The sequence below is a fragment of the Numida meleagris genome, chromosome 1, assembly GCF_002078875.1.
Source record: "Numida meleagris isolate 19003 breed g44 Domestic line chromosome 1, NumMel1.0, whole genome shotgun sequence".
Classification (NCBI taxonomy): Eukaryota; Metazoa; Chordata; class Aves; order Galliformes; family Numididae; genus Numida; species Numida meleagris.
The window spans coordinates 13,804,062-13,817,221 of NC_034409.1; the positions used below are offsets into that span (position 1 = coordinate 13,804,062).

The 13,160-nt window shown below is 43.6% G+C and overlaps 1 protein-coding gene across 5 annotated transcripts in view; it reads right to left on the reverse strand.

The window, feature by feature from the left end:
- The window catches only part of ATXN7L1 (ataxin 7 like 1), a 109,524-nt gene continuing 103,888 nt past the window's right edge, over positions 7,525-13,160 (reverse strand). For all 5 annotated transcript variants that reach the window (XM_021384571.1, XM_021384572.1, XM_021384573.1 and 2 more), the window contains 2 exons: positions 11,721-11,795; positions 7,525-8,994 (listed from right to left, as the gene is read on the reverse strand). In XM_021384571.1, coding sequence (XP_021240246.1) covers positions 8,953-8,994; positions 11,721-11,795 — 117 coding nt within the window. In that variant the 3' untranslated portion in view covers positions 7,525-8,952. The remainder of the gene's footprint in view (positions 8,995-11,720; positions 11,796-13,160) is intronic.

A 13,160-nucleotide genomic window follows, 5' to 3' on the forward strand; every position in this document is an offset into this window, starting at 1 on the left:
GTGGCTCTCGGAGGCGGCGAGTGAGTCAGGGCTTGGTGCAGGGAAACGGCGTGCGGCACAGCAGGGTTCTTTAGCGGGCAACAAAGGTAACCAGTACGAAACACACCTCTAAAACCTGACACTTGCAGTGTGCACGCACGGGAACCGCTGGCTTAAGTAAGCATGCTTGCTTCTGTGAGGAATGGTTCCAAAAATCACCAGGCAGAGCAAACTCTCATTTGATTTACCAGTAGGAACGTATATATATATATAAAATTTCATTTCACTGTTAAGAAAGCACAATTTATTTCCTTGAAAAACGTTCTGATAACGCATTGTGTAGGGCATTTATCATCCTCGGTTCATACGACGGTACCAGCTGTGTGCTGCACGAGGGTGCGGAACCTACAGTAACGCAGGGTAATTTCTGAGAAGCTCACCTGGACTGCCATGAGAGGAACTGCATTTCTGGTGATCGAGAAAAACAGGATTTGACAAAACATCTGAAAGATTTATTGTTTCATCATAGCAATGCTGCTAATTAAGTTTTAATCACAACCACAAGGATCAAATCTATTTTTTGTGTGTTTAAAGTAAGTGTCCTGTTTTTTTTTAAATTGAATTTTGCTGAAAGACTTAATATTATCTGCTGTGGCAGAACATGAGCCTCTTGCAGAATATGACACATAACTTAAGCCTTCTATCTCATTGCAAAGGACTACATAGACTAGCAACAGTCTTAAGGAGGGAAGCGAAGCGGAGCAGGGCCTGCAGGCAGCCATGACGCTAGCTGCAGCAGTATTTGGCTGGCAGGGAAGAGCAGGCAGGAGGATGCTTTTCCAACTCAGGGTAGAAGACTGAAGTGCAGGGCTGTGGGAAGAGACGGGAGCAATAGGAAAGGAGTTGGAAAAGTGCCTAGGGCTGCCATCTGGAATGGCAGAATAGTTTCAGTTGGAATGGACCTCTGGTCAGCAACTCCCCACACCCTAGCCAAAATTTTGAAGACTTTGAAGATGAGATCAGGTTGTTGGTAGCCTTGTCCAGTCACGACTTTACTGTCTCCAAGATGTTGATTCCACTACACCTGTTGGTCACAGTTCCACTGTTTGACCACACTGCAAAGATTGTGTCTAGTTCTCCTTAGAATCATAGAATAGGTTGGAAAAGACCTACAAGATCACCTAGTCCAACCATCCACCCACCACCAATAACCCCACTAAACCATGTCTCTCAACGCTATATCTAAACGTTTCTTGAACACCTCCAGGGACGGTGACTCAACCACCTCCCTGGGCAGCCCATTCCAGCACCTGACCACTCTTTCAGAAAAGTAGTGTTTCCTAACGTCCAGCCTAAATCTCCCCTGGCGCAACTTGAGGCCATTCCCCCTCGTCCTGTCACTAGTTACAAGAGAGAAGAGGCCGACCCCCAGCTCACTACAGCCTCCCTTCAGGTAGTTATAGAGAGCGATAAGGTCTCCCCTGAGCCTCCTCTTCTCCAGACTGAACAATCCCAGCTCCCTCAGCCGCTCCTCATCAGGCCTGTGCTCCAGACCCCTCACCAGCTTCGTCACCCTCCTCTGAACATGCTCCAGGGCCTCAATGTCTTTCTTGCAGTGAAGGGCCCCAAACCTTGCTGTACTGCACATCTGTTGTCTTTTCTTGCGCACCACTATGAAGTCTGGCTCCATCTTCTCTGCAGTCACTCATCACGCAGCTGAATACAGCAGTCTGAACTTTCCTTCTCTTAATCTTGTCTTAAAACGGTACAAATAATTCTTTTTCAGCATCTAATCACCTGCTGCTCTGAGCTCCTTTCTTTTTTGTGCTGTTCTGCAGCTGCAGTTTCACAAGTGCTCCAACAGAAGGGGACGTCAGTCCCCTCACATCGCTGCCTGCATTCCTACTGATGAGGCACGACGTGCGGTCAGCGTTCAGCACCACAGAGGTGCATTGCTGACCCACAGTCAGCTTGTCCACCAGGACCTGTTCCTGCAAAGCTGCTATTTTTGCCAGTCAGTGCCCAGCTTGGTCAGTGACACACGGCTATGCCTCCCGCCCAGTGTAGGACTTTGCAGTGCCTTTGCTGAAGCTCCCGAGGTTGCTGTCTGCCCAGGCACGCGGCTCTTAGCCAGCCCCCAGCTGCACCTCAGCCCTCTGAGCCCCGCCGTCCAGCTGCTCTTTCCACCCAGCTCTGAGTCCACTTGTTGAATCCAAATCTCGTTTGCTTGTAAGAACACAAAGGCAGACTGTGTGCGAAAAGTTCTGCTAAGTTTGAAGCAAACAACTCACTGCTCTCTGGTCAATCCCTAAAACCTATTATTTCATCAGAAAAGGCATTAGACATGGTCTTCGGATAGTCTGCAACAGCACACGTGCTATCGTAGAGAGTGTGCTGATGGCTGGGAATGGGGTTGTTCCAGAACATAATGCCATCTCGTCTGTTACACAGTTAGCCACCCTTTGTGCAAAGATGTTTGTGCTTCTTCAGAAACAAAGACTAACGCTCATGGGAAACTGCTGAAGTGCTTGGCTCTGTAAACTCAGAAAGACAAGACTCATTCGAGTATAGAGTAGTACTGCCTCATCCTGTGCAGCCTCAGACACCGAGCAGGTAAATTGAAAAGAAATGCCACTATGTATCTCTATGGAGAGGTTTAGAAATAAATCCAACTGAATCTCTAAGGAGTGAGAAGTGGAATGGTAAGGCTTTGAGTGTCACCAGCTCCAAGTGGGAATGACAGCTACTGAAAAAGCTGGTTAATGAATAACACACAGAGCAAGCAATGAGGAGGGTTTGGCATTAGGGGAATACTCTAAGGAGCACTTCTTCAAAAGTGATGCTGCTAGATGAGCCCCTGAGGGAGGACGTAAACCATCACCGCTGCTTCCTCCACACTTGGATCGTAGGACAGATCTGTAGTCCAGCTTTCTGCTCCAAGGAGGGCTCAGCTCTGAGGCCAGATCGCGTTGCTCAGGGCTTTATCCAGTTTGGACCTGAAAAACCTCAGAAGCTGGAAATGGCACTAACCTGAGCAGCTGGCACTGACATGTGGCAGTTCCGTGGTGGAAAGGTCTTTCTGTCTATCCAGCCAGAATGCCCCTTGTGTCAGCTTATGCCCGCTGCCTCTCGCCCTCCCACCAAGCAGCACAGCTGAGCCTGGCTCCAACCTCCTTGTGGGTACTGGCAGGCTGCTGCTGCGTCCCCTAAATCTGGGCAAGTGACAAGCTGGAGCCAGAGGTTCATTACAATGCTAACCAATGTTGTGTTTCCTTTTTCCTTTTTCTCTTCTTTCGTGGCAACCTCATAAGCAATTTTGGGCCAATCTGGGTGAAAGAAGCTGGGGATTGGAAGATCAGTACTGGAAGTCATGGGAGTGAGTGGTCCAGTAATACTGCAGAGCAGAAGAGGCTTTGGAGAATGTTAGGAATGAAAGGCCTAACACTGAGTCTGTTATGCGCTCCAGGAGCAAACATGCACTTGGCTTGTTCTAGGCTGGAAGGAGCACTTCCCTTTGGATATTTTCTTTCTTTGGAAGTGTCCAGCTCTGCGAAATAACCCAAGTGAAAACCAGCCTTCTGCACCTTCAAGGTGTCTCCTTGAGAACCAAGAGGCAAGCCTGCTGTGTTGGGGTTACTCCTTGGGCTATGAGGTCCAAACACAAATCCTAAAGGGTATTAACAGGGAAGGAATAACTAAGCAGCTCTAGGCAAAACAAAACCAAACCAAAACAAACCCAGCAACAACAAAAAGCCAAAACCACCACTAACAAAAACCAATCAACCAACCACGGATCAAAATAAGAGGGAAAAACAAGTAAAGTAAAAGCAAATAGCTGCAATTTAAGAGTGGAACTGACCAGAAGGGACAGCTTTGTGCATATGCTGTTGAGGGAACCTTAAGGACTATGACTATGGGCTGGCATATTCTGCATCTGCGGTAGAGAAAGTTAAAGGGGTGAACCCGAGTAATCCTTTTCAGGCCGTGTGTGCTCACCTGTGGCACAGCGCTCCGAATCAGCACTAAGTTTGCCACTGGGAAGGGAGGATGGTTCCTCTTCTGCAGTGATGCTTTGTCACCATTCCCCTCCCTGGCTTGGTCGAGGCCCAGCTGCAGACGCATGGGACTCAGAAGCTTCTCGGGCTACTTACTGTATTTACATCAGCAGGCCCTCGCGCCTGTAGCACTCCGTACATTTACTTTATGCCGAACAGCTTTTCTGAAAAACAAGTCTTGTGTGGTGCCACATTAACCACGTTAACTGCTCCAGATTAACCCAACCCAGCTTTTATTTCAGAACCAAATCTGGCAGGTTTGGAAAACAGCAAAGGGGCAGCAGAACATTCTGCACTGGGATCCCTGCTGGTGTCCTTACCTTCAAAACGAGTCTCTCCAGGATCCTGATGATTTCTGGCAAGCTTCCACTGGAATGGAGAAAGCTTCTGGAACGTTTCCTTTCTCCCTTCTGTGGAGAGAGCTGATGACAGACTAGATCTTAATGTTTCTGCAGGTCAGCCCTGACCACAAAAAAAACCTACCCTCCCCCTCCACCCCCCCCCCAAAAAAAAAAAAAGAATCCAGCCCATGCAATTTGTGACGCGTTACAAAATGAGAACAAGAGAGCACGCATGCCATCTACTGTGGATTCTGCAGCTGAAAGTCAGTCTAGGGCCTGCTACTGAGTTATCAGCTTTATGTGACTTCAGCCTAGGAAATGATGTTTTAGAAGAGGTCCGTGCTGGTCTGGAGCCGTAACTTTCAAGAGGTATTCAAGGAGAAAAACAGCAGAAAAATTTGCATGAAATAAACACTGTGTTCATAAGACTGAATGGGCTGTATGAATCTCCTCCAAATATTTCTGGAAGCGGTATTTGGCGTGGCTTCCAATTGTGAATCCTGACAGATCTGGATGAGTAAAACAGATACTGGTTGCAGACAGCAATGACTTTCTTCTAAAACAAATATTTCTCTGGTAAAAACAGAAGCCTAAGAACTAGAGCGTAATGAATACAAAAAGTTCTAGTGTGATCTGCTTACCTCTGGAACTGGTGGCATTTAGAGCGCGTTAGATAATTGAAGAATACTGTTGCGAGCAAAATACTTGTTGCATAACCCAAAAGGGTGTGGGAAACCAAACAGAGAACAGCTTGTGAACCAGTACAGCAAAGCTGCAAGCGCTAACAAATGACTCAGTCGTATTTGGAAAATGAATCTCGTGGTCCTTTGCTGACCTGCCTTGACCTTTGCTGGTTCTGAACGATGATGGGGAGCAACTAGTAACTTGTGGCTGCAATAATTTATTTTCTTGGTTGTAGCCTTAATTTCTCATGTCTGCAAGAAGTATCATCTTACAAACAGAATGTCTCTTCAGCTATCTTCAGGCATGCATGGAGATTGCTCTCTGTCAGATGAAACTTCGATATTTACTGTGACTAAACGACGTTTGGTTTCTCTACAGTGCACTGAAAAGGATAAACTCAAGACTAAAAAAAATCAAAATCTAAGCAGCCAGACATACTGTGTGGCAGAGAGGAAGTTCAGGATTAGCTTTTGCCACAGACATCAAGAACAAGCAAGACATTACACGGAAAGCTGTGCAGCCAGAAAGTGAAGTTTTCTTCCTATCTTTGTTTCCTGTAACACAGGGCTGCTTGCTATCTCCTCTGCCCGTTCTAAGTGTATGCCTACAAAACCCATTTGCAGTTCAATTTCTTGCTCTCAAGATCATGCCATAATTATGACTCTCCCCTGCAGTATCTCTAAAATTTAGTTTCCAGATACTTCCTAAGACAAACATACATAAAGTGAACATGTTCTGCAGACTTGCAGAAAAGGTTTGCTGAGAGAAAAACCAGTCATCCTCTGTGCAGAGTCGACAAGACAACGAACAGAGTCAGTCTCATTTGAGCCACAGGTGGAGCAGGCTTTTACACAGAGCAAGGATCGTAGCGCCTAGAGATGAAAGTTGCATTTTTGGAATTAACAATGATAAAAAAAGGCTGGTTATACATCTGCACCGCCCATTGGAGTCAGAATTCCTAAATCCAGCAGCTCTGGTGAGGTTAATTCTTACACATTCATGAAGAAAACACATTCAGTTAAGCAAAGGAATTTAAACGTGACCAATCAGTACAAAACCCTCAGTCGCTGAGGATCACACGTGTCCTGACGTGTAAGCACAGGAATATTTTAGACACGAGTGCCAAAAATAATTCCAGATCAATTGAGCCCTGCAGAGGAGCGGGGCAGATCCCTGGCACAACTCCTCAGCGCTGGCTCTCCACCCGCACTCTGTCTTTCAGCCTCGGGGATAAAGAAGGGCAGCCTTGCAATACACACCGCTTCTGCTTTGCGAAGATAAATAATGAGAAAACTCATCTGTTTCTTACAAACATATAAATTATTTTATTTACAAAGCCATGTTACAAAAAAAAAATAATAATAATAAAGCAAAAAAACAAAAATACAATCGCTCACTAGAGAATATCTCCAGGCCCGGTGTTGAACCATGGCAGTATCAATCAGATACATGTTTGTTCTGGTTTTCCTTTTTTAAACTGTAAGCCATAGAATTTACTATTTACACCTACTTTAGACATTTATTCCGCTTACAATTATCACAAGCATGGAATGAATTCTATTTGATACTGCTAATACATAAAGGTGCAGGACAAAGAATGAAAATACTTAGTGTTACAAAATATGGATTGTAGAAAAGAAATTGGCTGTACAAGTATGGCATTTCTTTCTTAGAATGATTGGACATGCTTTCTTCAAAAGTCTTCTGGAAAAGGTTCTAAAATCTGTAGTAGGAAAGCACAATATAGCAGGTGCAAATTCATCTCTGTGCAACAACAGTTATTTAATATACCCCATGACTGACCAGCTATGCAAAACCCACAGAGTTTTGTTAAAGTGCCATGGGTCGACAGCATAACAAAATATAAGGTGTAAATAGAAAAATTTCTTTTTTTCTTCTTTTTTTTAAAACAATAGTTCACTGAGAATCAGCAATAATAGAATATGCTGTATAAACTATTCTCTACAAAGGTCGATCAGCACTATTTACAATTGTTACATCGATACAAAAGAAGGCATACAAGTTATCCAAGTCGCTTTTTATGGCTGACGGGCCTATGCATTGCGTATGTGTAACAACCAAAGCTTCTGAGCCTCTATTGCTGGAAACAAATCACGAGATTTTCAGGCAAAGGGTAACGAAAAAGAACTACCGAGTGAATGCTACACTAATAATGCATTATAGGCTGGTCCAGTTTATATCCATTTTTTTCAGACGTTTACTTCCATTTCACTTTTCAGGCTGAAATTTTCCATACTTATAATTAAATAATGATTATTTGATGATGAAAGACCGTGGGATTTCACTTGGTGCTTAACTTTCCCGAAATGCGGTCGGGTGTAAGCCCGTTGAAAAACAACAATTAAGCAGCATTCCAAGGACAGGCTCCGTGTTCCAGCTTTCCAACTCCAAGACGCGTGGAAGGAGCTGGAGCTTCCTACCAGCCCAAGTCGCTCCTTCACCCGCTGATGAGCCCCATTTCCCAGAAGCAACCGCTGAATCTCACAAGCACTCTTTCCCCTCAACAACTAGAAACAGCAGCTCACTGATCACAGAGGATGACTTTGTTACTGAGATCGTTAAACTCAACTCCTGCGGTTTTATAACTCAAAATAAATTAAAAAAAAACAAAAAAATCAACGTAGTACTGCTCCTAAAACTGAACGAGACAAAAATTGTGCAAAAATAACAAAGATATGTACACATTTTTCAGTCTGAAGAAATGTACAATAAAAACATAATTCAAAGAACATTTTAAAAATATAAACATTGCTTAAACTTTCCTAAGTTTCATACTGTTTCTGAAACTATACGGTCAGTTAGCTCTGAAGTATAGCAAAACATAAATTATTACAAAATTAACACTATAAAAATTTATTTTAAGAATATTTCTAAACTTTTTTTCAAAGGGTCTAGCCTTGCTTATAATTGCTTAAACATTTTTAGTCTTAAAATTTACCTTAAGCCTTCTTTTTTTAAAAAAGAAAGTAGTAATAATCTCCCTATTTGCAGTCTCTCGCCTTTCCCCAAGATGTAAATAAACCAGCATATAAGTGCACTTTTAACACTGTAGAAATAAAAATCAACTCCTCCGTACTATTGTTCCAGTACCTAGTATTGGCTTCCTGATTATAAAATCTGTATTTTATTAAAAAATTATTCAGTAATCCTATAAGAAACACTGTCAGTGCAATTCTATTAATGCAAGCCAATCTGCTCAACGCCTGTCCTCGCACACCCAAACTGTTTACTCAAGTTATCAAGTTCCGTTATCTTAAGGGCCTAGAATTCCTCCAAGGGGATTTCACGTGTTGAGCCTTTGATAACATCCATTACAGCTTGGTGCAAAAATCCTCTGCGCATCGATTGATCCTGGAAGATGTCGAACACTCAGAATTCCCACTGAAATCATTAAATGCTGTAGGTAGAGAGCACCAGTCAGGATTAGTCCCTAAGGTTGCAGTGCCCCAGCTGTTTGCGAGTTACGAAGAAATGCGCTCAGTATTTATCCACGGGACAAGCTGAAATACAGAATTACTGTAATTTTTACTCAATGAAAAATTTTGGAGATCCTTTAAATAAATTCAATTCGTGATCTTTTTGTTTTGTCCTGTTTTTGGAATGTCCACCGTTTTCTGGTAAGGAAACAAAGGGAGCATTGCAACGCTACCAGCTTGAAAAGGCATGAAACATAACCAAGCAGAACGCACAGATCAGTGGCAAATACAAGTGAAAAACTAAACAAATCACTCTTACAGTTTTCTGTAAATTTGATTCTCTTTAAAACCACAAATTCATAAAAGGTTAAATCCATCTGCAGGTCATAGAAAAGAAAAACCCTGTGGAGTAGGGCTGCTGAGAGCTAGAGATTATAGGCTGGTTCCTGTTCCGTGTTATGGAAGAGTCCTTATTCTACCAGTCCGGTTTGATGTCTTCTAGAAGAGAAACCAAGTTCAGATTCAGAAAACATCTTTTGGTATTTAATGCTTTAACAACATCTGAGAGAACTCAAACCAGGAACTTATTTCACATCCACCCCTATTTACCGATCACATTAGACCTTCAAGAAAAGGAACTGCTTTGAATAAACTGGGTATTTCCTTTTGGGACTATCTGATTTCAGTAAACTTTGGTGAATCTTACGTTCATTAACTCAGCGTATCGTTAGAAGTAAGAGCAGCAATTAGACAACAACTCTGAAGAATCATTTCTCCTGCACAGCATGTTCTCATGCCCAAGGAAACCCCATCCAGCATACACACTGGCACCTTCCCTTAAGAAAAACATCTAGTTCCTCAGTATTTAAAAACCACTGCACACTGAGGCCTTAAAAAATATCAACACATTCGGGCACCTAAAAGCACTATGAAGAAAAGAACACCGATTAGTTATAGACCTAGAATGAGGACAAAATCTGGACAAAACAAGCCTTTAACATGTAGTCTGTATCTACAGGCACAATGAATTTGACTGCAAAACTATCACTCCATTATTGTTTACTGAAAATGATGAAGCTTTTGTAAGGAAAAGTAGTACTTTTTATTACAGCAACAAGAGCTGGAAAACCAGGCACACTTTTATGTATACAAGCCCCCGTTCAGTTCTCAAATAGATGCAGGAAGGCTCAAAATAAACACCAATTGTGAACAACCCTTCTGAGAGGAACTCGAGTTTAACGCAGCGGGAGACAGCCAGCGGCCCCCAGCAGCTCCCGCCACAGCGCACCGCTCCCACACAGCAGCACGGAGAACACGCTGCCTCAACCGCCTGCTCCCCAGGCCTGCTCTCAGGAAAACGTGCCTGTTTTTTCCCGACTGTAAAACTCAGTGTAGTAACTGAAATTCTCTCTGCCTACTGACATTGTGTCACTGGGACTCTGATTGTCGTGGTTACACCAACACTAATATTAAAAACAAGAGAGCTCAGGCTCTCTCTCAGGCCCCAGTGGTACACTGACTGCCACAGAATACATTTGCAAATCCACTTACGTTACCTAATTAATAACACTTTTTATAAAGAAATAGTACAGCTCGGCTTCAGATTAAAATTTCAGTTAGAGGCTATTCCTTCACCACACTGGAGATCAAAGCTGTCAGCAAAGCAGCCCCGGTGCGGTAGTGGCAAGCATTTGTTAGACTGGCAGTCATGGCTCCAAACACTAACATCCCGTGTCAGAGTTAACACAGAAAAAAAACAAAAACAAAAAAAAACCCAGGAACAAAATGTTTAATAAGGCTTAACAGACCTCCATTTTCTTTTGTATTTGTATTCTGAACTCCATACTCAGCTACTGAACTGCCAGAATTGTATTTTTAACACCAAACAGTCTGCAGGGCTTAGAATAAGCAAACACTTCTATTTTTGATAAAGTCATGGAAACAAGCAGCTGAAAAGCTTAGCAGTAGCCTCTGTTTATATACAGCTGCCACAAAATTGATGATTTGTCCAGTAAGGTTTTCCCCACGGGATCTAAGCAACAGATCCCAGCAAGCTGTGCCGCTTGCGCAGCGTGTATTTGATACAGGAGCACGAGGTTAAATCAAAACCTGTTTTACACTACAGATGAGCTTCATCCCATGTTTGTCACTGGCAGCTGGATGACAGCCCCTCACACAGCAACACGCCGGTCCCTGCAAGTGCTTTGGTATGAAGACACCCTCCACCTATCTCCCTTTAGTGTAGTGCTGTCACACATACACTCCTTTGCATTCAGTGCCAAGGGTGCGGGGGGCGGAACTGCTTTGTCCTTTGACGGTTCATCTCGGGATGTGAGTGACTCAGAATATGTTTTAACGGTGAGACTGCTGTGGGTTACCACCACTACAATAATTACTTTTCTTGTGCTGCACCTACATAGCAGAAACTAAGTAGCATAACCATCTGGAACAGCTACCGTGTGATGTACTGAGAGCACATACAGGATTCTAAAATGCTGACCGGTCAGAGAAGTGTGCTGGCATTTCTGTTTACTTGTGGTTACATCTTGGTGAGGTGGAAACCTTTGTCAAAACAAGGATCTTGATAATGAATTCTTGACAGATTACTCAATTTGGAGAGTCAAACACAAAAGAGCTGACTTTTGGAATTCACTACAATTACCTGGCCAGCAGTCTGTGTGATAAACAAGCACGGTGCGAGCTAAGATTTCTCACAGTCTGAGAAGAATGCAGGCTATGCTTTCAGATGAGTTTCTCTGAATGATCAAGTCCTCTGCCTTCTCTGTCCCTTGCTGCTTTCCATTTTTGCCTCTTTTTAAACACTGCCCCTTCTGTGCCAGCCTGGGACTTTGCCGTGCCACCCAGCCCGGCAGGGGAAGCGGGATGGAAAAGACACGCTAGCTTAGCTGGATCCTGCAGACACACGGCTGCTGCTGCTGCTGCTTTTGTATCACCAAAGCAACAGCCAGTGGGCATCACATAAGCCAACATGAAGCATATTATAGGTGGTGGAAAACAAGCAGAGAACTTGTTATTCATAAATCTCAGAGGGAAAAATAGCTGGAAAAATACTAAGTGAGAGGAAAAAATCTAATATTCACTGCAAGAAAGCTTCTGTAAATAATTACATTTATAAAGAAAATGTATTTTAAGACTTTGCAGTATAAAATATTTAATCACCACTTACAAACTATTTAAGTGCACTTTTAAAAAAAACAACTTACTTGTCTGTTGTGTACTGGGTTTGATGTACTCGAAGGACTGGATTGTGACAAAGCTACACTGCTATTTTTTCCAATCTGAAAGACATTAATTGAGCAGCATTGAGAGACGTATTTGTCAGTTGAATACAGACGCTGGTAATGGCCTTCCTTTCCTGAGTGAAGTGGCACTAACTGATTTGCATTTGGAACACAGGTATTTTGCTATTATAAAAAAAATACTTCTTCAGAATCATAATTATCTGTCAGAGCCTGTATTTTACATAAACTCTCAGAAGGCACGTAAATACTACTACAGATTAGAAAACAACATTAAGAAATGGTTTCTGGTGGAATTCGGGTTGTAAAATCCCACCTCTGCGGATGGGAGCGCTGGTTTGTGCGCCCACCGCGCTCGCTTTGTCAGCACGCCAGCAAATGACAGCGCAGAGCTCAGGGCCCTCCCCCCAGGGCCCCTGCCCACTCCTTGGGGCACACGGCCGTAGAGCAGCTGGCCGAGCACCACGGCGTGCCCTACGTTACCGCATCTTCTTCCTTGTGGTCTTTGTTTAGCATTGCTCAAAGAAGCACAAATTAAGCAGCAGAATCAAACCCCAGAGGTTTAAATGTGCGACTGCCCCACGCTACTGGATCAGAGAAATTTCTTTGGGAGTAAGTGCACATTATTAGTACATGTACATACATTTTAAAAGTAATTCAATAAAATAATGCAAAATTCAATCTGTGTATTTTAATCCTTGAAAGATTACAGCACTCTGCAGGAGCAGCCTGTTTTAGACTTTTATACAGAGACCCATAAACACGAGGTGGGTATTTCTGTTGCTGCACAAGAAGGAAGAGAGCTACTGAATGAAAGGCGTTATGAGACTGATTAAAATTGATCACGGACACCTGCTCACAAAAGGGCACGTGACCAGATATGAGCAGTTATTCACATTATCAATGGACTTCAAGTAATGGCAACTTTAATTGTCTGATGGAGAGGTAACGAGGACCCATCATCTAAACGCAGTGAGAAATGCAGCTGCAAGTTTCTCACTGAATAGACGGGACTCAGGCAGCGGCTGGCAGGGTTTTCACCAACATCAGTTTTCTCCTTCCCTTCTGCAGCATCATGCGTTGCTTTCCATTCATACCTACACTGAAGAGCAGCCTACGACTCCCTGTACGCGCCTGCTCCTCCTCACGACGACTGCTCAGCACAGTTTTCTCTACTCACAACCTACCCAGAGGAAATGGTCAGTGCTTTGTGTGCAGCCGACTCCCTCAGCAGTGCCAGCCGACGCACAAAGACTGAAGGGGCAGACTCTGCCCCCCCAAGGTCTCCCTCAGCCTGTCCTTCTGCATCTCACAGCTGTTCTTCTCTAGGTAGCAGCACACCACATCGAGCTTTTCTTCAATTTGCAAATCTTGAATAGATACGCAGCCTTGTAAAATCTTTCC